At 53.3% G+C, this 23,435-nt stretch overlaps 2 protein-coding genes across 4 annotated transcripts; one reads left to right on the top strand and one right to left on the bottom strand.

Moving 5' to 3' along the window:
* Positions 1 to 1,669: 1,669 nt before the first annotated feature.
* LOC122384162 (probable methyltransferase TARBP1) lies at positions 1,670 to 11,174 on the bottom strand. Its single transcript, XM_043371238.1, has 7 exons — positions 10,947 to 11,174; positions 9,081 to 10,652; positions 6,299 to 6,451; positions 5,669 to 5,857; positions 5,125 to 5,313; positions 4,407 to 4,620; positions 1,670 to 2,714 (listed from the first exon to the last, which is right to left on the bottom strand). The coding sequence occupies exons 1-7, from the start codon at positions 11,172 to 11,174 to the stop codon at positions 2,113 to 2,115; spliced, it is 3,147 nt and encodes a 1,048-aa protein (XP_043227173.1). The 3' UTR covers positions 1,670 to 2,112.
* A 5,580-nt stretch (positions 11,175 to 16,754) lies between these two features.
* On the top strand, positions 16,755 to 23,351 carry LOC122384146. Of its 3 annotated transcripts, none has more exons than XM_043371192.1 (8): positions 16,755 to 16,892; positions 18,779 to 19,022; positions 19,252 to 19,415; positions 19,747 to 19,999; positions 20,338 to 20,536; positions 21,154 to 21,275; positions 21,716 to 21,906; positions 22,269 to 23,351. In XM_043371192.1, the coding sequence occupies exons 2-8, from the start codon at positions 18,795 to 18,797 to the stop codon at positions 22,660 to 22,662; spliced, it is 1,551 nt and encodes a 516-aa protein (XP_043227127.1). In that variant the 5' UTR covers positions 16,755 to 16,892; positions 18,779 to 18,794; the 3' UTR covers positions 22,663 to 23,351. The 3 variants fall into 3 exon arrangements, with proteins under 3 accessions (XP_043227127.1, XP_043227128.1, XP_043227126.1); XM_043371193.1 differs by having other exon boundaries at positions 16,812 to 16,856; XM_043371191.1 differs by having other exon boundaries at positions 16,886 to 17,065.
* The last annotated feature ends 84 nt before the right edge of the window (positions 23,352 to 23,435 follow it).

The raw sequence follows: 23,435 nt of genomic DNA on the forward strand, positions 1-23,435 counted from the left end.
CGCCTTGTTTTGACTACTACCCCCAGAAGGACTCTTGCAGGTATAAATTGTTTTTGGCCTCTTTTTTAAAAAGCATCAGGGTGTTCAAAGCCACCCCAACCGGCACGAGAAATTGCACACCTAATGAGATAAATGATGAAAAACACAGACTGTTCAAAGTCACCCCATTGCGTGGTGACTTTGAACACCAGACATTTTTTTAAAAAATAGGGAAATGGCTATACCTAATTTTTTGTTGACACCATGGATGGATAAGGCCAGACTCAGCCCACAAAATAGTCCATGTTTCACATTTCTATCTACAGTAGTTTTCAAGATATTCACTGATAAGTCTCAAAACTGTCCAAAGTCGCCCCGTTTTACGGTATGTCACAGTGTTTGGCTTTTAAATATTTAACTTCTTAATCATTTGCTTAACAAAGACAATGAGCGGGCTCTCTACCCTACTGCTTCGACAAGCAGAGGTATCTGCGGCACGGGAAGAGCGGCTGACCGTGGTGGTCGAGAGGTTACTGACTGCCTCCCCGTCGGGCGCCGCCGCAGCATCTGCGCCAGCCACAATGCGTCAAATGGTATGTCTCAAGCTGTGGTTGGTTTTAGGAACGCAGTGGTATTGTCAGCCATATAAACATTGCGAAAAAACGATGGGCAGTCCAAATCTGCCCAAAAATAGCATATGGTGGAATCGGAAATGTCAACGAGCAAAGGCTATAAGAAAAATACACTCCACAAAGACAAAAAGACACTTTTCAGAAACTTCAAAAATGCATTTGTGATAGGCATGCTCAGCTCTACCCAGCTGCACAAAAGGAATGCGCAAAAATCATTTACGCAGAAAAGAAGGTTGTGTGGGAAAAATGTGCATCAAAATGCAACAGATCCATCCCAATGCACTGGGCGAGCTGTGGTCCAGTGTGCGCTCCTTCACCACTCGAAAAACTCAGCTCAGATGCTTCCCACAGCGGCTCTCCAACGGTGTTTTCGTGGATCACTGTCACCAACGGATTCGCAAAACATTTCGCTGACGTATCTGCCTCCAACATTTACCCTTCAAATGTACACCGGAGCTGAACAGAGAAAACAGTGCAATTCGACTTCTCTTTAACAAACTCCGAATCGTACAACACTCCGCTCACCCTCTACGAACTTAAACTATCCTTATACGAGGCGGGAAATAAAACATCGGTTGGCCCAGACGGTGTAGGTGTATGTAAGGCGAAAAGATGGCGTGGAAGGCTAAATCGGTCGAGTGAATGGTGTATTCTGTAAAGTGATTTTATTTCCGCAGGTCGAGGTGAACGGCGTTCTGTTAGGCAATGGACTGGGATTCAGAACACCGCGAAAAGATTTTACACGTTTGTTAGTAATGGGCTGACGATCATCCATGACGGATATCTACCAGAGATTGGAGAATACAAGATCCTGTATGGACAGCGCTCTTTGGCGGAGGTGGAGATATGCCGGCACCAAAATAACATTGAATTTCACCCATATCGAGATCCATATCCTGATTATTCAAACTCGATTAAATAGTTAGTGTAAGAGTGTTCTGGAGAGTTCCACTGATCCGTCACAGCAACACCTCAGCAGCCGGACAGACAAAACTCAGACCCACAGACGAAACGCAGAGTCGAACACCCACAAATAAATCAACTCAGGCCCTGCGCCGATAGTGATCGGCCTCCAGAACCACAAAAATAAAGAAAGGGGTTCCAGATTTGCAGCTCTCGCAGAATGCAGATTTGCTACGACTTCCAGCCTTCAGTGTTAGACAGCTTGGTGAAAGGAAGAGACAGCGAAGGCGGAGTCGGTGAAGGCGTACCCCGTTCGCATGTTAGTACAAGATTGTGGGGATATTTCTCATCAGCAGCCTGTGATTTGCCTTTGGACAATTATTCCGGAACAACCATACCACTACCAAAGTACCTAACAGCACAGCCAGACACCTGCGCAATCTCCAGCCCACCCCTTTGACGGCGGCAGCGCCGTCTCTCCTCGGCGAGCGAGTTTCGGAGACAACTCCACTCGCCGCCTCCCACCACTCCCTCTAACACCATCGGTACTCACTCAGCGCAGCTCCGGCTCCGGCTCCGGCTCCGGCTCCGGGCCTCCTCAGGGGTGCTGTCGCCGGTACTCCCACAGTAGCAGCGCACCGGCCACGTGCACGTTCAGCGACCGCACCACGCCACACTGCGGGATCTCCACACAGACATCCAGCAGGTGGATCACCTCCACCGGGATGCCCTCCCGCTCGTTGCCGAGCACCAGCGCGGTCCGCTCCGGGAACTGGTAGGCGGTGACGGGCACGCTGTTGGAGGTCTGCTCCACACCGACGAGGGTGTATCCGGCTGAGCGCAGCTGGGAGAGGTACTCGGCCAGCTGGTGGGGCTTCACCTCCGTCAGTGGCACCCAGCGCTCGGCGGACACGCTCAGACTCTGGAACTGCTTGTCGGCGGTCAGCTGCAGGCTGGAGATGACCATCCGGGCGGCGCCGAGCACCTCGCACGTGCGACAGAGACCGCCCAGGTTGGGCGCCCGGTCCACCAGCGCTGCCACCAGCACGGGCCCGTTGCTGGCCGGTCGCCGACTCCGGCGCACCGCCGACACCTCGGACGGCTCGGGGAGCAGCTGGCGCCACGGAGTCGGTTTGCGCTGCACCTCGCCGCCGCCGCCGGTACTGGACGGGTCCCCGTCGACCGCGCCGGCCACCTCACCTGGCGGGGAAGGGGGGGGGGGGAGTGATAAGCGACGTAACGTGGGGTTGTGACGCTCATTCTTTCACGACTGGTGGTCATGTATGACATGACTCATGTCATACTCACACTTAGTTTTGTGATAAAAGTCTGCCGCCAGTCAGCACACTTGTAGTGAGCACAAACAGCGTATGTAATGTATGCAACTACATCAATATTCAAAGGAATGAGCAAACATAAGGTGTGCCTCTGTCTTTCGCTTCCACGGAGGCGTTCCGTGTATATGTATATTTGAGCCGCGGCTTGTTCGAAATTGACAAACACTATTCGTTAGAATTGTCTTTCCTCTATTGAGAGACAACCGGAGCAGCTCAAGTAATCTGCTGGGTCATGCATGTCAAACAGTAAACATACACCTTGACCTTTTTACTTGCAAATCTTTCGTCATGCCCTCTCGGCTCATATTCATCTCGTCTCATATTCATCAAAACACATATTCAAGCGGCCCAATCGATGCCACCGATCTGCGGGTGCACCATAGTCAGCAGTCACAACCATGTCCATGACACGGACATTATCTAAGCTGCAGCTGACCCGGACCTGAGTCAGACGGGAATCACTGAGATCCGGTGACGGAGAATAGAGCACAAAGAAGTGTAATTGAATTCCACCCACCGACAAATCCGCCATTCAATCGGCAAAGAACTGTATATACATGCCGCAGCCCGTACCTGCTCCGTTCGGTCCACTTTGATACCAAGGTCCTAGTTACTCCTTCCGACACTGCTCGATAAACCGCACAGTCCGTACCGGTCCGCCGCCGCACACCGAATGCCCGGCCGGCCGCGCCGACCACAGACGGCCGGCTCCGCCAATGCCCCGCGCCCGCGGCCGGGTCGCACGGGCGAGCCCAGTGCGGACAAACCAGAGGCGCGCCACAGCGCAGGGGCGGCTCCAGTCCGGGCTTATCAGAGGCGTGCCTCAGCGAAGTCGCGCGACGCTGTGTAACTACGCTCTAAACCAACTTCTCTAAAGTACCGCGCCTCCCTGCTCTGTTAGTCGTGAGTCTGACCTATCTGTGCAGGGCGTCGTCTTTAACTTGCCGTAACTGCAAGCTCGATCCATTGCTCTAACCTAGCCTACCCACGGGTACCGTCCTGAGATCCAGCTAAACCATTCCTGCTGGCTCTATCCGCCATCCTACCCTGCCGTACCTGCAAGCTAAATCCACTGCTCTATCCTAACCCTCCCGCAGCCGCCGTCTGGAACTCCTATTGTAACCACTCGTACCTGCGGGCGCCGTGCTGAGGTCCTATTGTAACTTCTCGTACCTGTGGGCGTCGTCCTGGGCGGTGTTCCACGGCCGCGCGCAGCGAGCAGCGGCGCGGTTTCCATGGAGACATCAACAAACTAGGACGCTCGCAACGCTGAAGGGTCGAACCAAATTCGTCTCAAACGCCGCACCAATACAGCAGCGCGCGGCCGTGAAACACCGCCTTGGAGTTGCCTGTGTCCTCGTTCAGTATTTTATTTCTAACAATTCGCACGCACTCATGACGCAGTCCACTGACCACTGCTCTAACCAAACTTACCCGCGGGCGCCATCCTGAGGTCCTGTTGTAACCTCGCTCAACTGCGGGCAGCGGGCGCCACACCACTGTATTCTGCCATGCCGCACCCATTGACACCGTCCACTGCTCTAACCCGACCTACCTGCAGGTGCCGTCCTGAGGTCGCCGGTGCGCGCCGTCCAGCTGGCTGGCTGGGCGTCCCTCAGACCGGGGCAGAGCCGGCTCAGACGCAGTGAACCGGCCGGTGCCTCCTCTCCATCCCCGGCCCCTTCGGTAAGGTGGTCGGGGAATAGCTCCGGAGGCACCCACTCGTCCTGTTCCACCGACGCCAGCCGCGGTAGAGAACAGTAGATCGCCTGAGATAAGAACAAGCGGGGAAACGCTGAGTTAGAGCTGTGAATACTGGCTAAAATACCAGTAGCATATGATCAGCTCTGCGGAGTCGGAGTCGGGGGTTGGAGTCGGTCGGAGTCGACAGTTCTGCCCGGAGTCGGAGTCGGAGTTGGTTTTTGAAAGCCGGAGTCCCGAGTCGGAGTCGGATTCGCCGAAAATCCATCGACTCCGCAGCCCCGCACATGAGAGAAGACGCGGTTTTTGGTTCACAAATTGGAGCAGGATGTTTCTGCAATGAGCAGGAAAGACGTCACAGCCGAACAGTGACGAATGACATCCGCAACAGCATATAAGACGAGCCCATCATCTTGGGACGCCAAAAGCAGCAATGACTCCGATTCCCGCTCTAATTTTATTAAAAGCTTGAGAGAAAGCGATGGTCCTTTTTCAGTCCAATTAAGCCCACGTGAACTTGTATGGTGTCTGGTGATCGTTAGCTCGCAGAAACACCGCCAAACTACGCTCACCTCCAGAGAGAAGTGCCGGACCGGGTCGAACACGGTGAAGTAGAAATCGTTAAGAATCAGCTGCGAGTTCTTGTTGGCGTTTCCGTACTCCAGAGACTGGGATACGCTGGCGTGAACTACCTCAAACTCGGAAAGGATGGCGGTCATAGCGCGCTTCTCCGCCAAAAGCCAGAGACGGTGCAGCGCCGCCTGAAACAGACGCAATTCATCGAGTGAACACCAGGAGTGGTAAGGTCTTAAATGTATTTCGGTTGATAAATAATCTAAAAGCACAGAAGCGACAGCTGAAGTGGTCTACATATATTCCAGATATTCCAGATATTCCAGATGGAAAACTGCCCAGTCATGGATGCCGATCCAAAACAGACTGCCGGGGGCTCAGCCCGGCGGACCCCACGCAAGCGTAGACAATACGGTACCGCCCCTCAAACGGGCCACTCGCTCAATATCCCGTCACTGTGACGCCACAGAGATGCAAACGCCGTCTAAAAAGAGATGCAAACACCAGCTTTGTTACACTCGATCGTCGTCCACCTAATCTCACCTGGGCGTAGACTCGCGTGTTGAAATGCTGAGCCATGCACCAGGGCAGAATGCGCCGGAAGCAGAGTCGCACAAACTGCTCTGCCGAGTCGCCGCTGTCTCCAGAGCCGGGGGTAGCCGCGCCCGACTGGGCCAGGTGCGTCAGGATGGCGACAAACGAGCCGATACTGCCGGTTCGACCCTCACCCGCCTGTGGTAGAGAGCAAACGGTTAAAACGATACGCTCACGTTCGTCACATGTCGTCAGGCAGCGTCGGCGACGTCGCACGCCGGCGGAGTCGCGTCGATGACTCGTACACGTCAGGCCACGTCGTATGTACAATGTACACCGGGCCGTCGCGCACCGGCGGAGCCCCGTTCCAGACTGTCGTGCCCCCGTCCCGTCTCAGCCCACGTGGGACACAACATGTGGGCATGAGAACCAGGACAGGGGCCACATGGCACACACATGTGCGCTGGCGAGGCGGACCGACCGCGTCGAGCGCCGGCCGTTTGCTCGCTAACAGACAGCATAGCAGAACAGCATCTATCGAAACATTTCAGGTAAAACAATCACATCAAACCAAGTCAGCCTCTCTAACGCCGTCCATCACCTGGGCCCTACTCATTAACCGTTTTGTCGCCACCTCACCTTGTCCATATGGTCCCAGACGTGTGCTATGAGCGGCGGCTGTTGCACGCACAGCAGCACCACCAGCCACTCCTGCAGGTACCGCACACTGGGCTGAGGGTGACAGCGCAGCAGCCGGTCGCACGTGGAGATACACAGCTTCTCACGCTCATCCTGTGAGGAGAGAGGTCGAGTCAGGTCAGGTCAGAATAGGTGCTGTTATGGAAATTCACGCAGCTATGTTTCTAGCAAGATAAAATTAAGTGGATGAGCGGTCGGTAGAACTAAAAACGAGAAAACCTGTCCCAGGTAACATAGCTTTTAACCCGCGCGGGGCTGGGGTCTCCAGCCGAACGCGCGGGGCTGGGGGGGGGGGGTAAATTTTACCCCCCCCCCCTGTTATCTCCCGAACTAATGGTCCGATTTGGAAAATTCAAACGCCAATCGAAAGCTCTCATCACGAACTATTAAAAACATGTACTTAATTTAAAGTTTGAGGTCAAGGTCAAGGTCAGGTCAAGGGTACAAATTGCAAGTTTCTACAGTATCGGCCTTGCACCGTAGTTGCCGAAGAATGGAGTCATGGACTGAGACTGATCGCCCAAAACGTGTTCTTAGGCTACCAAGACAATATTCGTTGCATACAATATCATTCAGAGGTCAAGGTCAAGGTCAGGTCAGGTCAGGTCAGGTCACCAAAAAACAAAATATAGAAAAGGGCATGTGCGACACATGTTTTACGGGTCATTTTACTCATAGAATTCAATAGGCACACTCAATAAGTGATATGGACCACCTCTGGATGAATTTCAGGTCGAGGTCAGGTCAAGGTCAGGTCAAGTGAGGTCAAATTTTGAAGTTGGTTGTTAAGGCCTAAAAAGGTATCTATATGATGCAGTTTTTCACGGCGAATCGAATGGTGCTATTTTTGTTTCCGTACGAGGTCTAGAACTTCCAAAAAAGTCATTTTTCAAAAATTTTGTGTGTCGTGACGTCATAAAATTTTGAATAACTCCCACATTTTTGAACCGATTCTTCTAAAATTTGGTATGTAGGTGCACATAGACCACTTCTCTGACATATATTCCGGTTTTTTCGATAGACTCAAAATTTTGGATTTTATAATGATTTTCCCAAAAAAATCAGTTTTTTGAAAAAATTTAGGCCAAAATCCAAAATTTTCAAAAAACCGAGATAGCCATTTGATAGACAAAGTAAAATTACGTATAACCTTTTTTGTTACGTCTTGATTCCTTTAAAAATGAAGATGTTAGCGGCGTTTGAACTTTTGCCGTTTTTGAGGCGAAAATGGCGAACATGACGTCACTAAAACGTCAATTTCTCAAAAATTTTCCGACGGATTTCGCTCAAATTTTCAGGGAACGTGTCAAATTGATGTAAGAAAAGGTACTGAAAGTTTGGCGGCGCTGCGCGCCGCCGTTTTTGAGATATCGCAAAAATTCGCGAGGGGGGGTAAAATTTACCCCCCCCCCCCAGCCCCGCGCGGGTTAAAGGCAATGCAGAATGATAAAATATCAACCATACAGCATTACGCTAAGGTAAAAGTAGTAAATCCAGGCTCCGTATTCATTATCATTCCTACCCTTCCCCTCTACCGTCACTGATTCGGTACCGAAGCAGTACCGTGCGCAGCACCAGTAGAGCCTGGTAGGCCCGCTGGCACCCCATCCCCTCCCCGCCACTAACCGGTGACAGAGCAGTGTGCACTGCACACTGCTGTGCAGTACCAGCAGCGCCTGGTAAAGCCCGGTTCCCACTGGGCCCGTCACCCGTCGAAACGGGCCCGTCGCCGTTGACGGGCCCGTTTACGGCCCGTCCCTGACGGGCTCAGTGGGAACCGGGCGGCGACGCCTCATGACGGGGCGCAACAGCTGACTGCGACGGGCCCGTCGCCGTCGGAGCCCGTTTCGGAGACATGAAAATATTCATGTTTTGGTGCGGAACGGGCCCGTTTTTCGTGTCGGTGCTTCTGTGTTCCTTCTCATTTTACGTGTGAGTATGGTATGAACGAGGTTGTAGATGACTGTAAAACATATAAAACTGATAATTTCAGTAAAATAGCGTAGAATGTCGCACATTTTGAAGAGAAATTGTCGTTAACTCCTCTGGTCTTGCGCCGCTTTGGTACTTACATATGTCGGTCTAGCCATGAGGACAATGCTCAAATTTAACAGCTCAAACAGGAGTATTATACCCCCCCCCCCCTCAGCATAATATTACATTACTGATCATCTAGCGGTTTGGATGGAAATGTGATGGTATTTTAGGTAGTCAACTTGATTGAAGTGTGGTCCTGTCTGGAAAGTATTTTGATAGTAGGTGTTTGAAATAATTAAAGCAAACCTGTCGTTGTCCAGTATGTTTCACGTGCACACTGCACCAAACCTCTCGACAAACTGACCGCTCTCCGCCGGAAGGCGGTAAGGGGGACGCGGCCGCTCGGACAGACCCCCACAGCGAGACGCGGCACCGCCGCGCCGCGTGGTCCGGGACGGCCCGCCGGACCCGGGACGGACTCCCCACAACGAGCCGCCGCCGGCCAGCCGGCCTCCCCGTTTCCCAACACTGCGCGTAGAACGAATCACGCGCGCCGTTTTTGTCACGGCAAGTGCTACCATATGGCCCGTTTCATGGCTACCATATTCAACTTGGGAAAAGCGGCCTTCAAAACGGTCGGTGACGGCGACGGGCCCGTTTCGAAGGGTGACGGGCCCAGTGGGAACCGGGCTTGAGCCCGCTAGTAGCCCCTCCCGGCCTCCCCCATCCCCTCCCCGCCACTAACCGGCGACAGAGCCGTGTGCAGTACCAGCAGCGCCTGGTAGGCCCGCTGCTGCACTCGATGACTGGCAGAGTTGCCAAAGTGTCGTCCCTCTCCGGCTCGGTCGGCGCGGCACCTCAGCTCCTCCGCCAGCTCCGCCACCGCCGCCGCCCGTCCTCTCTTCAGTAGCAGCCCCAGGGCGGCCACCCCAGCGGCGCGTACGGCCTTGTCGAGCAGATGATCGGCGGTCGACGGCGCCGCCGGGCCGCTCACGAAGCCGACAGTGTCCTGGAGCGCACGACGGTCGCGACGGTGGACAGCGCCGTGCAGGAGGGCGGCAGTCACGGTCGGGAGGTGGCGGGGCAGGCTGCTGCTGTCCGTCGACCACACAAAGTTCAGCTGTGATATGAGAGCCAGTAGTGCGGCCGGAACCGACTCCACGAGCTGTAGCAGCCGCTCGCTCATGTCTTGCACCAGGTCAGCCAGATCCGGGTTGGTGAGTGTGTCAGCAGTGAACACGAGACGTGACAGGCCCGGCAGCGAGAGCACGAACACCTCACTGCGACGGTGCTCGTGCAGGGCGGTCCAGGCGGCGGTGGCGGCCTCACGGAGCAGTTCTGGGCTACAGTCGGCCAGTAGGGTCGGCAGACAGCCGAGCAGTGGCTCCAGACCGCGCCGCGGACACACAGACAGCGCTGACACTGCGCCCGGCGCCGCCCGCCGCCGGGCTGACTCAGACATGAGGCCGGCCGAGAGCAGGGCTTCAGTGAGTCGCCAGGTGGCCTCAAAGTGGCGGGCAGCCAGCGGCGTGTCGCAGGTACCGGCGCCCGAACAGGCAGACAGTGCGGCTGGGACGGAGTCGTGGCGGGCGAGCTCTGCCAGCGGCACCAGGGAGTCACCGAGGTTAGTGCTGGTGACGGCTGACACCAGTGCACCAGCAACACCAGCGAGAGTCACTACAGCCGCATGCACCCGCAGCGGATGAGCACTGGTGGAAACACTGCACAGTCGGTGGACGACAGTCTCCACCCCCACCCTACAGCCGACCGCGGCAGCTGCGCGCAGCAACTCGGAGTAAAACTCGCAGAGTGTCAGATCCTCGGCGGTTGCTGCTGCCTCCACCTGCCGCACAATGTACTCCCCGACACAGGGTATTACCACACCGATCAGCTGTCGGACAGCAGCAGAGGGCGCCTGTTTGTCGTCAGGTTTCCCGACCAGGGCAGCCAGCAGGGCCATGTCACTGACGACAGCGTTCCGTGGTCGGTATAAGTCCGTGTGACACTCCACCAGCGCGGCGTGTAGCGGCGGAAGGACTGGGTGGTCCGCCGTCAGTGGCAGCGTAGCCTCCAGGATCCGCAACGCGCCGCCGAGCAGCCTGCCACGCACGGGGCTCCGCTCCGCCGCCAGCGCTGCCATCACCTCTACCTGGAGGGCAGCGGGTTCGGGAGCGGCCAGTCCAGCGGGCGCAGCCGTACCGTCAGCCGCCGCCGCCGCCGCCGCCACGGCACACTCTAGTACCGGCGCGTCAGTCCGGAGCCAGCCGAGCGCCACACGCAGCAGGAGGCGGCGAGAGGCCAGGCGCAGCACGGCCTCCTGAGCCGCCAGCCGCTCAGACAGAGAGCGGCACAGCGTCAGCGCCGGCGCCGCGTCCAGACACCGGCCGGCCGGCACGGCGGCGAGCGCGTGGGCCACGTGCAGCAGCGCCACAGACGACCACGACTGGCCGGCCACTGCGTCCGTTAGCGCGGCGGCCCGGCGCTCCACCGCCTCACCGCTCAGGTAGGCGCAAAGGAAAGTCCTCAGCTGGCCACCGGTCTCAGTCGGGGGCGGCATAGCGTCACACTGGTACTCACGTCCCGCCTCCGCCGGCTCCCAGGATGACAGTACAGCGTGGAGATCCACATCAGCAAACAGCGCTGCATCGTTGAGCGCCGGCACCAGTGCTGAGGTGACGAACGTTTCGATTTCGTCCACAGGAGGCAAACGGAGGGCCCGTAAAACGCCCCAGCGCACCACGAACGCGTTACCGTGGCCGAACGCGCGTCGCAGCACGCACAGACTCCAGAAGAGTGGCACCAGCTCGGTGTTGGCCAGAAGGGTATCCAGCTTGGCCATCACCGGCCGTATCAGGTGCACCTGCTTCCCCTCCAGGGTCTCCAGCAACAACGCCAGATCGTCCCAGAGTGGCGCGGCGCGGCGGGCGGCGGCAGAGCTCCACGGCAACCAGCGGCAGAGACTGTCCTCTCCGGCGGCGCGGCGCGTCTCCACGGCTCGCTGCAGCAAGTAGCGCGCCCGTTTCCTCTGCAGCGGATCGTCGGCGGTCAGCCCGGCGCCCAGCAGCGGCCAGAGCAGCCCCGGCGGCGGCGAGAGCAGGTGATCGGCCAGCGCACAGGCGGCCGCAAGACAGCGGGCCAGGTCGGCGGCGTCGGCCGGCCGCAACAGCGTCCACAGGTGGGCGGCGTGGGCGGCACGGAACTCCGGCCGCGAGAGCAGCAGCGGCCCGAGTGTGGCGACCCCGGCCAGCGCGGCGGCCGGCCGGGCGCTTCTCACCAGACCGGATAGCACGGCAGCCAGAGCCGGCAGGTGGGGCTGCAACGAAACGTCCGAGAGCGAACTGACCGCGGCGGCCGCCAGTCTGGAGACACAGCGCAGGCCCCGTGACCACGGCTCAGAGGCGTACGAACCGTCACTGGAGACAAAGACCGCCGACAGCACTGCCACAGCCCTTTCCAGCAGCTCGGTCTTGAGTTTGTCACAATCACAAACCAGCAGACACTTCTCCAGGATAGAGATGGTGCACTCTGAAATGGCCCCAGCAGTGTACTCTCCTTCGGATTCTTGGATCGTGCTCAGCACTGAAACCATCTGAGGCATGCATACTTGGGAGACTATCTTTGAGACTAGATCAGGCTTCAGGTCATGTAAATTACCTGAGTCTAGCATGTAATCCATACCTATCACCACAGCACTCTTGTCTTCATAGTTTGTCTTGTTGCTGTATTGCTCCAATAGAATGTCAAGTGACGTTGCAAATGTTTCTTCACCACATTGCCTCTGAACCAGGTGAGCCAGGGCTGTTGTGTAGTCAGCTTCCATTTCCAAAATTACTCCTGAAAAAAACCAATAGTTCTAGGTTATTTCATGAAACAAGCCAAAGCATTCGTTTGTTCTACTTATTAACCAAAGATTTGATGCAAATGTCAGCTTCGAATATGACATGAGCTAATTAATTCAAAAACTGAAACTTGACTGAAACAATCGCATGAAGCTTGTATTGATATTGAGCTCAAAAGTTTCAGCAGAAAAAAAATGCACGTGCCTGTACGTGCCACTTAAGTCACACGTGCGCTTTGGCGGAGTGAACATCTTTACCGGTGGAAATGGAAGCCCTTTACAGGATGAAAATGATGCGGAAAGAATGCCCAGGCCCTAGCCAGTGTATATCGAGAAACCACTATTCAAGCATACTTTATATTTCATTATTTATAGGTACGTCTATTTACAGGTAGTGCTTGAAACCTTCATGGCAAGGTTTCAAGCACTGGTGACACCAATAGGAGGAAGGGGAAAAGCCAAAATAGCAGCTTTACGTTTATATGGGCTCGAATTAGCGAATGCACCCTATAAAAAGCTATAAAAATATCAAAGAATCGTTCAAATAAGTCAGTGGATGTGAATTCTGTCAGCGCTGCAAACGACCCCAATGCCATTCAGTCATGGGTTCGACGCTGACTGGCAGTGGACTGTGCCATCACTCGGAAATGAGTTTGAGCGATATCATCACCGTCGCCTTAACCCTCGCATGTGTGCGGCGTTTGCCAGCTTCTAATGTGTAGGGGGGGGGGGGTCGGTTGGACCCCCCCCTTGTCGTTTGGTCCCTGATCGAGCTAGAGCTTCGCGGAAAAAACGAGCGTGTTGCCCGTGACGAGAGGAAGCCGATGATACCCAATTTTAAGGTCCTAGGTCATTGGTTGACCTTCCAGGTCAGGTCAATGACCCAAAGTCGGGAAAATCGGGACCTGTTAGAAAGTCGTAAAGTGTGGCTGCTAAGAGGTTTTTCGGGGTGCTGATCACGAATATCGTGTTAGTTTTGATCACAGATGATGTCTTAAAGCATTTAGACCAGGTCGGGTCAGGTCAGGTCAGGTCAACCATTAGGCGTCGTGACGGGTATTCGTAGTACGTGTCAACCGCCTCTGACAGCTTCGTAACATGTTACGAAGTCACCAAAACTACTTCGTAAATGTTCAAATGGTTGCTAAATTCGAATTCAGCTCCAAAAACTAGCCTAGAAACATGTAAAACTCGAAAAAGTGACCCGAGGTCACCCGAGGTCACCAAAGGTCAATGACCTGACCTGACCTTCAGGTGACCTTGACACACACGGGAGTAACATCAAATCACATGTTTGAACGTTGGAAACCACGAAAAGCTTGCAAACACGCGGCTAGTGCGAGCCGACATACGCGAAATCGCGATTCCGGCCAAACATGGTCTCGGAAAAGAGGTCACAGGTCAAAGGTCATTTGGGTCAGGGTCATGAAATTTTCAGGGTAGGTGTAAAATTGATCAATGCGAGGGTACTGAAAGTTTCGTCGCGATCGGCCGCTTTTTACGCGAGTTATTTGCGAAAAACCATGGGGGGGTCCATCCGACCCCCCCCCCCCTACACATGCGAGGGTTAAGCCCAGCTTGCAAGATGGCTACGGTCGGTGGGGTGCCGGTCATTGTAGATGGTCATCCCGGCATCAGTCGGATGAAATGTCTCGCAAGGAGTCACGTATTGGAATGGAAATTTGAGCATGTGTGGTGAGGGAGCGTGCCACATGTGCCAATCACACCGCAGCTGACAGGCGTTCAGCCCGACGACTGGGCCAACGTTACAGCAATCTCCAACGCCTTCGGCAAATGGTTACCAGTACCCGTCGCGAGTTCATGATGGACGACCGACTGTTCGTGCGTCATCGCTCCCATCTTCGACCCCGCAGCGCGCCGGCCTCTGCCCGGCCCCGGCCCCGGGTCGTCGCAGGCGACCGTTCCGCCCCCCCCCCCCCTATCTCCCTCTCTGCCGTCACCGCCGCAGCCAGCCCAGACGCCACCTGACACCGGTCTGGATCAGCTGACTGGGAAAATTACGCCCCGCGGCCGACCCGTCTGGCCGTCCCCTGGGCCCGTGCCCCGCAAAGGGCGCCTGGTTCGTCAACGTCAACGTATGTATGTATGGCCCCTGGGCCCTGACAAGACTACGCACGTCTGTCATTGGCACGTTTGCGGCTTTACGAATACGAGGCGACATATCAATGTTCACTGCTAGCATAAACATGTAGCAGTCATAACCCCCGAGCCACCAAGAAAAGTGCAAGTTACGTATAGCAGATAGCACAGGCATAGCCATTACATAGGCATTGTTTTGCAGCCCATTTTCTTGAACACTTTTCTGGTCACAATGCAGTCCATTGTGTTCCACATTTTTTTTTCTTTGACAAAACTGTGATCAGGGCTATGGAGTCAGTCAGTCATTGGAGTCAACAGTTCTGTCCAGAGTCTGAGAAGTTACGAGTATTTTTTTTCTTTTTGTAGCCAGGGTCAGAGTTGGAGTCAGTCCCTGCGACACATCAAGCGATGACTCCAGTCTCCAGACCACATGGCTGTGGAGTCAGTTCCAGTTGATTGGAGTTGACAGCCAGACTGGAAAACATCCATACACTACGCCGGACGCCCGTGAGACCCTCTTGCGCCGAAATTCGGCGCAACCGATTTTGCGCTGAAATTTCTGTGTGATTTGCGACAAAAATTAGATGCCTATTTATGCGAAAATTAAGCCCTTTTTATATAAAGCACATGTGCACATCTACCGATCAAGGCTACATGAACCAGACAGAGTGTTCCGGGGCCTTGTATGCTCTCCCATGTTTGAGCATCCGAATGAGTTTTTCATTTCCACAGAAACCCAATGCCTCAATAGTCTTAGCGCACTTTAGCTTCATGCCGTGAAACAAAGCTGGAGCCGTGAGTTCCGGGGCCACAAATTTGTGCCGATATTAATATCGGCGGAGCAACATGTGCTCTGGCACATCACCCTCTTCTCGGCACACTCTGCGCCACGGGACACCGCTTGTCTGGGCACTGCTGGCACGCCGCGGAGTGGAGACAGCCGATTCGGTGCCGTATTGGAGCGAGCGGCCCCAGTGGCCTGCCCTCATCTGGTGCACCGAAACGGCATGCTCTCGGTCCGCTCCGGGGATAGGGAGCGGCGACGTCCTCCCGACTCCCGAGGAGTGGCTTGAATAGTGATTCTGAGCAGTTCTTGCGCCATTGATGCGAGGCCGCACAGTGAACCACCCTGGTCAGCAAGTGGGCGTTTGAGGGCAGGGCGGCCGCCTGTTTTGCCAGGTCGTCCGCGCTCTCATTTCCCTCGATACCGCAGTGGGCAGGAACCCACTGCAGTATTGCTTAACGACGCTTGGCGATGTTCAACAAGGTCTTCCATACCTATCTCCACGCCGAGGGTTGAGGCCTCACCAGAGCTCTGTTCGCACCCCATTTATTTATCAGCAGGCTGCGACCATGCTGCTACTTCTTGGCTCCTCATTGGTCGAATTCAAGTGGTCTATTTGTTAGACCAATGAGAGGCCAAGCCGCGCCAGCAATAACTTCCTTATATGGGGAAAACCGACAGCACGCTGATATCAAAACAGCAAGCGAACAGGGCCCAGGGCAGCCGCTTCTCCGCTGAGTTCGAGCGGCTCACCAGTTCGAGCACGCGACAACCGGGGCGGGGATGTATCGTCGCGAAACCTCTCCAGAGCCGCCCGCGGGGCAAATCTGCTGCTAGATTGACCAGCGTACCGCATACATTCAGTGACCGTCTTTCGCCAAAAAATTATGCGACCGCCCTGCGCCGAAAAATTTGTCCGCCGCCATGCGCTGAATTCGGCGCATACGAAGTTACGCCGGACGTGCGCTTTAATTTTCGGCGCAATCCCGCCACTACGCCGGACATGTTCGGCATATTGTGTATTATTTCCAGTCTGGGTTGACAGTTCAGCCCAGAATCTCAGTTAATTTTTTAGCCAGCCAGGGTCAGGTCAGTTCGTATATAGGGTGTTCACTAAAAATGGGACAATATTCTGTGCGCTGTCAGTTGAAAGTGCGTCTGGATAGATTACTGCTTTTTAGTGCACATGAAAAATACAACATTTTTAACATATGACCCGAAAAGCCAAGAGGTTGCTGCATCTTCTGTAAGGTGACTATTCAATCCCAATTCCCAGACCAGACAATATTTCGACATAGAAACAAGAAACTTCACTCACCAGATCACAATTTGAAAATACCCAAAGCCTCAAAAATTCACGTAGATATCCGGCATATACCAAATACCAATCGAAAAGACACACCGTCTGAGTCTCACTTCTTTCAACTTCTTTTTTTCAAGGACCACGCGGAGCACGGGGAGCACGTGTTTCTCTTGGCTCTGCTTTGGCTCTGCGCCAGAATTGTTTTTCAAGGGAAAAAGGGAAACTTTTCCCTTTGGGAAAGGAAAACTCTATTCTTGAAGAATATAAATGATTTATTTTTTGTTTTTGCTTTTTTATTAATTTTTTTTTAAATTATTCTTTAACCGTTAAATAGAAAATATGAATATTTAAAATAATAGTTTTTGTAACATCATCTGACCTTAAAAATTATTTTATTCCGCATAACAAATACTTCAAAAAATACTTCAACGATTCAACGGCAAATTTTAGTGCTGCCAGATTTGCAGATTTGTTTGTGATCGTGTTGGTGGCAATGGTGGGTGATATTTATAGTCACTAGTCACCGTGGTGGGTGAGTTCCCATGGTTTCTCGCGACGTATATGCACATACCAATTGCATATAAACATTAGTAATTGACAATTATTGGTGTTTGACTCTCTGGGAATGGAAATCGTCAGATAAGATAATCGTTTTCTTCTGCATTGGGTCGAAGGTTACGACGTGTCACGATAGTTAACATTGAGGTCGGGCTATGCATATTTTTATTTATTTTGGTGTGTTGGGAGAAACAAACAAAAAATTATTGGGAGGCAGCCATGCTGGTTTGTCCTTGATTGAATCCATAAGTTGTTATGGCCCGGCCACCCTTTTTGGCTCTGAAGGACTCGAGTCTTTTCTGGGCCTGTCACGTTTCGTGAGTTGACATAATGTCATGAGTCATGACGCCATACTGTTAACGTGATGGGCAGTTCCGGCACACGATTGCTGTGGCCTTGGCATCAACATTTAGTGACGCGGTTATTAGCCTAAAAGTAAGAGTTTACGCAGTCATAGTATATTTATCAATAAAAGATGTTTCTTAATGTAATGCATTTGAAGGAAGTTTGGTTTAAGGAAAATTCGGATGTAAACCTCGAACATTTAGTTGATGACGTCAAACAATATTGCAGCAATTGTATGCCAGAATTGCCCCTTACGTCAGCAGTAATAACGTCATCACATTATGTCAGCTTGCGCAACACCCGTGGAATAGGGCCCTGATTTCTGGTTAATGATTTTGATCTGTCTGATCGTTAACGTTACTGTCTGTCTGAATGTTATCTGATCTTCACAACTGTTGAATGTTTCATCACAAAACTTTCATTACCTACCTTTGGCTGCATAAATTTGACACATTTTGACCAGAGGAAAATTTGTAGTTGTCATAGGTTGGCCAGAAATGTTGCTCAGTTGTTGTCAGGCTTGTATGATTTTGATGCAAAATTGAAACATGGGTTTATGGCAATCACTCTTGAGGTCAGCTTTTGACTTAGCACTGATTACTTTGCATGAGAGGGGATTTTCTAAACTTTGACAATTTTAGGAAATTACATCCATAGGTACAATCACAAAAATTATATTTCAAAGCTTTTAGGTAGGTACCTAAAGGTTTTTGAGTTAGAAAGGAACATATGTAATAGTCATAGTTATAAAACACACACTTATGACATACTGTTTTTTGGCCCAATATTACAGAAAAATTGACAAGTCTGCCTTTCTATTTTTATGATTTACTATTAAAATACATAAAATGTAACTTCTAGTATGTTTTAGACATTAAACACCAAAAGAGATTGTGCAATCATGATCCTCAGCAATAATAAAATTGGATGAGCACCTTTTTGTTGTGATAAATCAACCAAAATTTCATCTTTTTTGACCTGACTATAACCTCAACCTCACGATACCATATCCAGCTGAAATTAGTTTTAGACCTCCAAATTAGGTATACAGTCAAAATGGGCCATATAAAATGCACTTCACTACCTGTACAAGCCTAGTTAAAATCTCCATGACCACTTGTGACCTAAACTGATCAGGCTTTGACCTAAAACACCAAGTACAAGTTTGGTACCCACAGGGTATCATCAGCATTCAGCATACAGTTATGATGATGAGTGTTTTGGAATTGATGTGACTTGGCGGCAGCCAGAGCCAGATGTGTAAAAATGTGTAGTTCCTAACTGTTGATAATTCTTACTTTGTGACCTGACATGTGACATCATTGGGGACTTCAAGATAAATGAAATTACATGTCCCCCAGTCATTTTCATCATGGATTATGGAATATATACCCCAGTTATGCTAAGACTAATGGATAAGGATATAGGTACCCAAAATAACTTATGGTCCATCTTATGGTCCAAAATAACTTATGGCTTTGATTGACCTTGTGCTCCACCCATTCTTGCTGTCAGGCCAGGCGGCACCACCATGGAGATGTCGGAGGTGACGGTCAGCCTGTCGGCGGGCCAGGCGCGCCGCCTGGAACGGCTCTCTACCGACCACGGCCCCGGCTACATGGACCACCTGCTGGACGTGGTGACGCCCTTCATCGAAAACGACGGGGCGCCCACCGAGCCGCCGCCCATCGACGAGTGGATCCCCAAGATCGGCATCGACGCTGTCAACAGGAGCGTCGAAATCGATGTGGGCTCGCAGGTACGATGCCTACAGCGTGGCTCTTGATATTTTATCGTCGTTTTTACCGGTAATTTGCACGGGTTTTACCGCAAGTGAACGGTAAAAATGGAATTATGAGGTTTAAAGGTGGGCGAGTGTTGTTAATACGTTAATACTACCTGGGGATATCAGGAGAATAGGTTGATGTTTCACGAACATTAGTTAATGTCTTAGGTACGACCCCATACCCCTCCTGGCTCGCCATCAGGTGGTGGTTGTGAACCTGGCCGACTTTTACAAGAAGCGGGACGCGTCACAGCTGCTGGGGTCCCGATCGGAGTCGGTCACTCCGGCGATACCCGCCGACCCTGCCACCAGCGCCCTGCACCTGCTGGCGGCCACTGCCACACAGGAGGCCGGCGCTGGACCCAAGTGAGCCGCGGGGGACGGACTGGGTGGTGTTGTATCGAGGCTGAGTGATTGTGACAGTTCTATCCACACTGTGTGGCGGTGCCCGTATACTGACGGTGCAGTGTGTCCCTTGCTGTCCCGTATAGTGAGGGTGCCGTATGTCCCTCTGTTATCCGTCTGTCCCTGTATACTGATGGTGATGTGTGTCTGTCTCTCCCCGTATACTGAATTGATGGTGCCTTATTTCCCCACATGCTGACAGTGCCGCCCTCTGCCCCAGGCTCACCCGTGTCCTCTGTCAGGCCGTGTGTCCGTCGTCCCCCTATACTGACGTTACCGCCCTCTGCGCCAGGTTCACCTGCGTGCTCTGTCACGCCGTGTGTCCCTCTGTGGCGGCGCTGCGGCTGCACGGCGCCGCCGCCCACTGCGCGCGGCTCTTCGTCTGCCGGCGCTGCGGACTCTCGTACCTGACTCAGCGCGAGCTGGACAGACACCCTTGTGAGGAGGAGCGGAGAGAGCGCCAGGAGCGGCGCAGAGAGCTGGAGGAGGAGCGCGAGCGGCTCGAGAGGCAGAAGGTGCCGCCGCTGCTGGTGCGGCCATCCAAGGTACGTGGGGGATTGAGGGCTGCGCTGGGTGCTGTCTCCAGTGAGTTGTGGTTCTGATGTGGGCGGGGATGTAGGGTTGTTAGCCTTTTGATGACTTTTACAAGGATATGAAACAACCATGTGAATGTGACGCTGCCAGAGAGTGTTTCAGCATACCTCTGCTCAGCTAACGTTTTACCGATATTTTCGTGTTCAGTCGTACCGAATATATCAGTTAAACGCTATAACATGCAAGAGATAAATATGTATAGCGATAGTAACCCTGACAATTGAGCATCCCTAGCATCAAACGATGATCCGACACGCCGCATGACCAGCCTTTCTCCTTCCTCTCGCAGAACGACCGAGTGCGCCGCCTGGAGGACACCAGTTCGGAGGACTCTGACGAGCCGGAGGAGCCGGCTCGCCGCTGGCCCAGCCCGCCTCACTCCCGGCCCGTGTCCCACCGTCCGCCGCCGGCAGCCCCGGCACCCCGGCCGCCACCGCCCAAAGCCTCCCCAGCGGCCGCCCAGGCCCGCCGGCCCGCACCGCCCAATGGTGAGCGGGAAACGCACGGGTCAGGGAGGGGGCACATGTCAATGTACAATAGCGTGTGTTTGTTCTGAGAATGTTCTACCAACTTCTACGCCGCAGTGTTATGGGTTTATGTAACGTGCGACACAGCGTCCTTGGTTTCACTTCAGTGAGGACAGTGCGCTGTTAGGGTGAATATTTTAGTGGTGTTTCTGGGTCAAATGTCTTGCCTTCCGGACAGTTCAAGTATTTGACTACTGTAGCTGATGTCACTCCACAGGCCATTGATTTGCGACAGCCTGAGTATCATTCAGTTTTCATGACGTAGGTCAATGTTTGGTACCGGGCAACACGTTCGTTTCTGATGAACGGAGGCTAAATATACATTTTCGTGTCCTTTCTCATCAAGCATATTCTGCTGCTGTGAAATATCATGATATACGCAGTTGAAGATTAAGCTGTGTGACAGAACCTTTGTAACATTTTAGCTAGCGTATTTTGAGTAGCATGTGCTAATAAGATCCGTCTGATCAATGCTTGATATCCAAATGGTGAAAAGTTTCCTCTCCCAGTGTCCATTGGATACATTCTGATGATTCTGGCCATCTTATCACGGTCTCGTCGCTGTTGTGTCGTTACAGGAAAGAAGGAGGCATACGTATGCCGTGTGTGCCACTCCAAGTTCCGCGACCCCAAGTCGGTGCTGAACCACCTCAAGCAGTTCCACCCGGAGCACGCGCGCAAGGCGTGGAATAAGTTCCAGGTGGGTCAATGACCGGCAGCGGGAGCAGCTGCCGCTGGGGTGGTCGCCGTGGGCGGAGGAATGGCAGCTGGTGGCGGGGTATTAAATAGCGAGCTCACCTGGTGCTATTGGTGTCTAGTGGGTGGGTGTTAATGCTTCAAATTGGACACGCGAGCTTGTGTCTGTAGTTCTGTACGCCTGCTGCTAATGAGGTACTGATGCAGATGCTGTTTTAATTGTTTAAATGCTGATATAGCATAGGACGTAGCCGGTATCCTTTTTGCGTCTGTCATATGATGTCGACCAACACGCTAAAACATTTAGTTAATTAAAACATTCTACTCCTGTTTTTATGAAACCCAAACTGTGGAGAAAAGGTGTGTGCAGCTCTAGAGCTCCACAAGCCAAAAGTAAAGCTCTAAGTAAAGCTCTAACACTGACCTCAATATATCCCGTGGCAGGATAACCTGAAGAACCGTCAGTCGGGCGCGGCGCCGCCCCCCGCGGCCGGCAGGGGCGCCGGCGGCGGCGACAACACGTTCGCAGTCCGCTCTGTGGCGCCGATGAAGCTGAAGCTGTCCCGCTCGGCACAGCAGCAGCGGATGCACCACGCACCACCGCAGCGCCGGCCGCACTCGCCGCCGGCCCCCAGGTAGGTACCAGGCGGGACGCAGACTGTTTGGAAGGCTGGAAGGTGAGGGTCATATTTTTCACAGTCATAAGTGGACGTGGAGGTTGTTGTGAGGATGAGTGTTTGACAGCCTCGATAAAAGGAGTTTGTGGTATGGAAACATGTTTTAGAACTTTCAGCGAACAGCTGATCGATGCCTAATTAGATCTTTGAAGTAGCTTTGACACGGGCACGCAGAGATCCCGCATAAGACACGCATCATCTTTAAGCTGATTCGAAGCATCTGCACGTGAATTGGTCTGTATGTATGACACCCAGCTGTCGTACCGTTCAGCGTCCGACTCTCACCCTTCGTCCCCCCCCCCCCCGTCCCCCTGCCGCAGCTCGGAGCCGACCGGTCCGCCGTCCCCCGGGTTCGTCACGTGTGGCGTGTGTGGCGGCACCAAGTACTACACCCACACAGCCAGCTGCAAGCTGGACGGCTCCTACGCCTGTGAACCGTGCCGTAAGTTTGTCAGCCGTCTGATGCCCCACCAGTCGGTACAGTGCCTCCTCGGGCTGGGGCGGTGCCATATTCCGGCCGTGGCGCCGCGACACTCTGCCGAGGCGCGCTGTCGCGCCTGCTGGCTCAAAAAGTGCCTGCTGGCGTTCAACATGACGCCGGAGCGACACAACAAACTGCGGCACCTGCTACCGCCGAGCATCGCGCGAGATGTGCCCGAGGCGGCGCACAAGCCTTTCCAGCAGACGGGGCGCTGTGAGCTGGACGAGCCGTAACCGGGTGTGAGACGGCTGTGTAGGGAGTTGGATATCCCGTACCGCAGAAACTAGAGACGATAGCGGGAGGACATGGTGACAAGAAGTCCGAGATGGGCATGCTTTGCATGGAATCTGAGATGAGACTTTGAATGAGCGCTTGCTGATACGTGTTTCGGAACGTGTGATGCTCACAACCCAAACTGTCAGTCTGCACGCGTAAATCACCTCAGCGATGCAGACAGTTTCAGGGTTAGTCGTTCGCCAGAGGGCTGACTCCACCGGCTGTGGGACTTGACATGACGTCGCCTCGCAGCTCAGACGTTACGTTTCGGATCCCAGTGATGTCTCCCCCTGTGTGACGCTGTTCGGCACAAACTGTGTGACCTGTAGCGTGGCGCCGGCGCTACATCCGATAGTGTCTCTCAAAGGACGGATCCGCTCGGTCCGTGTGTGTTTCGGGTGTATCTTGGTGCCTCCGTTCGGCTGTACGCGAGTGAGTTCACTGCTGGTCGAGTTACTGGTTTAATGAAAGCTCAGAAGTTGTCGGTTGATGTTCCGTCTCGAGTCTCTCAGCTGCTCTTTCACGTACCTTGGTAGTGTTCGTTCACAGGCGGGAGTGAGGGGCGTTATGTTTGACGTGCGGTCGAGTTCAGGGTTGGTCAAATGTTCCCGTTTTCATGTAACTTGAATGATGTTTGAAAAATAAATATACCTGTTTGCAGGTTTGCTCCGTGCGACTGTTATGTGGAGGACTACCGAGTACCGACAGTCACTGGTACGTTCTTTTTTCC

Source organism: Amphibalanus amphitrite, unplaced genomic scaffold, assembly GCF_019059575.1.
Source record: "Amphibalanus amphitrite isolate SeventyFive unplaced genomic scaffold, NRLGWU_Aamphi_draft 000182F_arrow, whole genome shotgun sequence".
In the NCBI taxonomy this organism is placed as follows: Eukaryota; Metazoa; Arthropoda; class Thecostraca; order Balanomorpha; family Balanidae; genus Amphibalanus; species Amphibalanus amphitrite.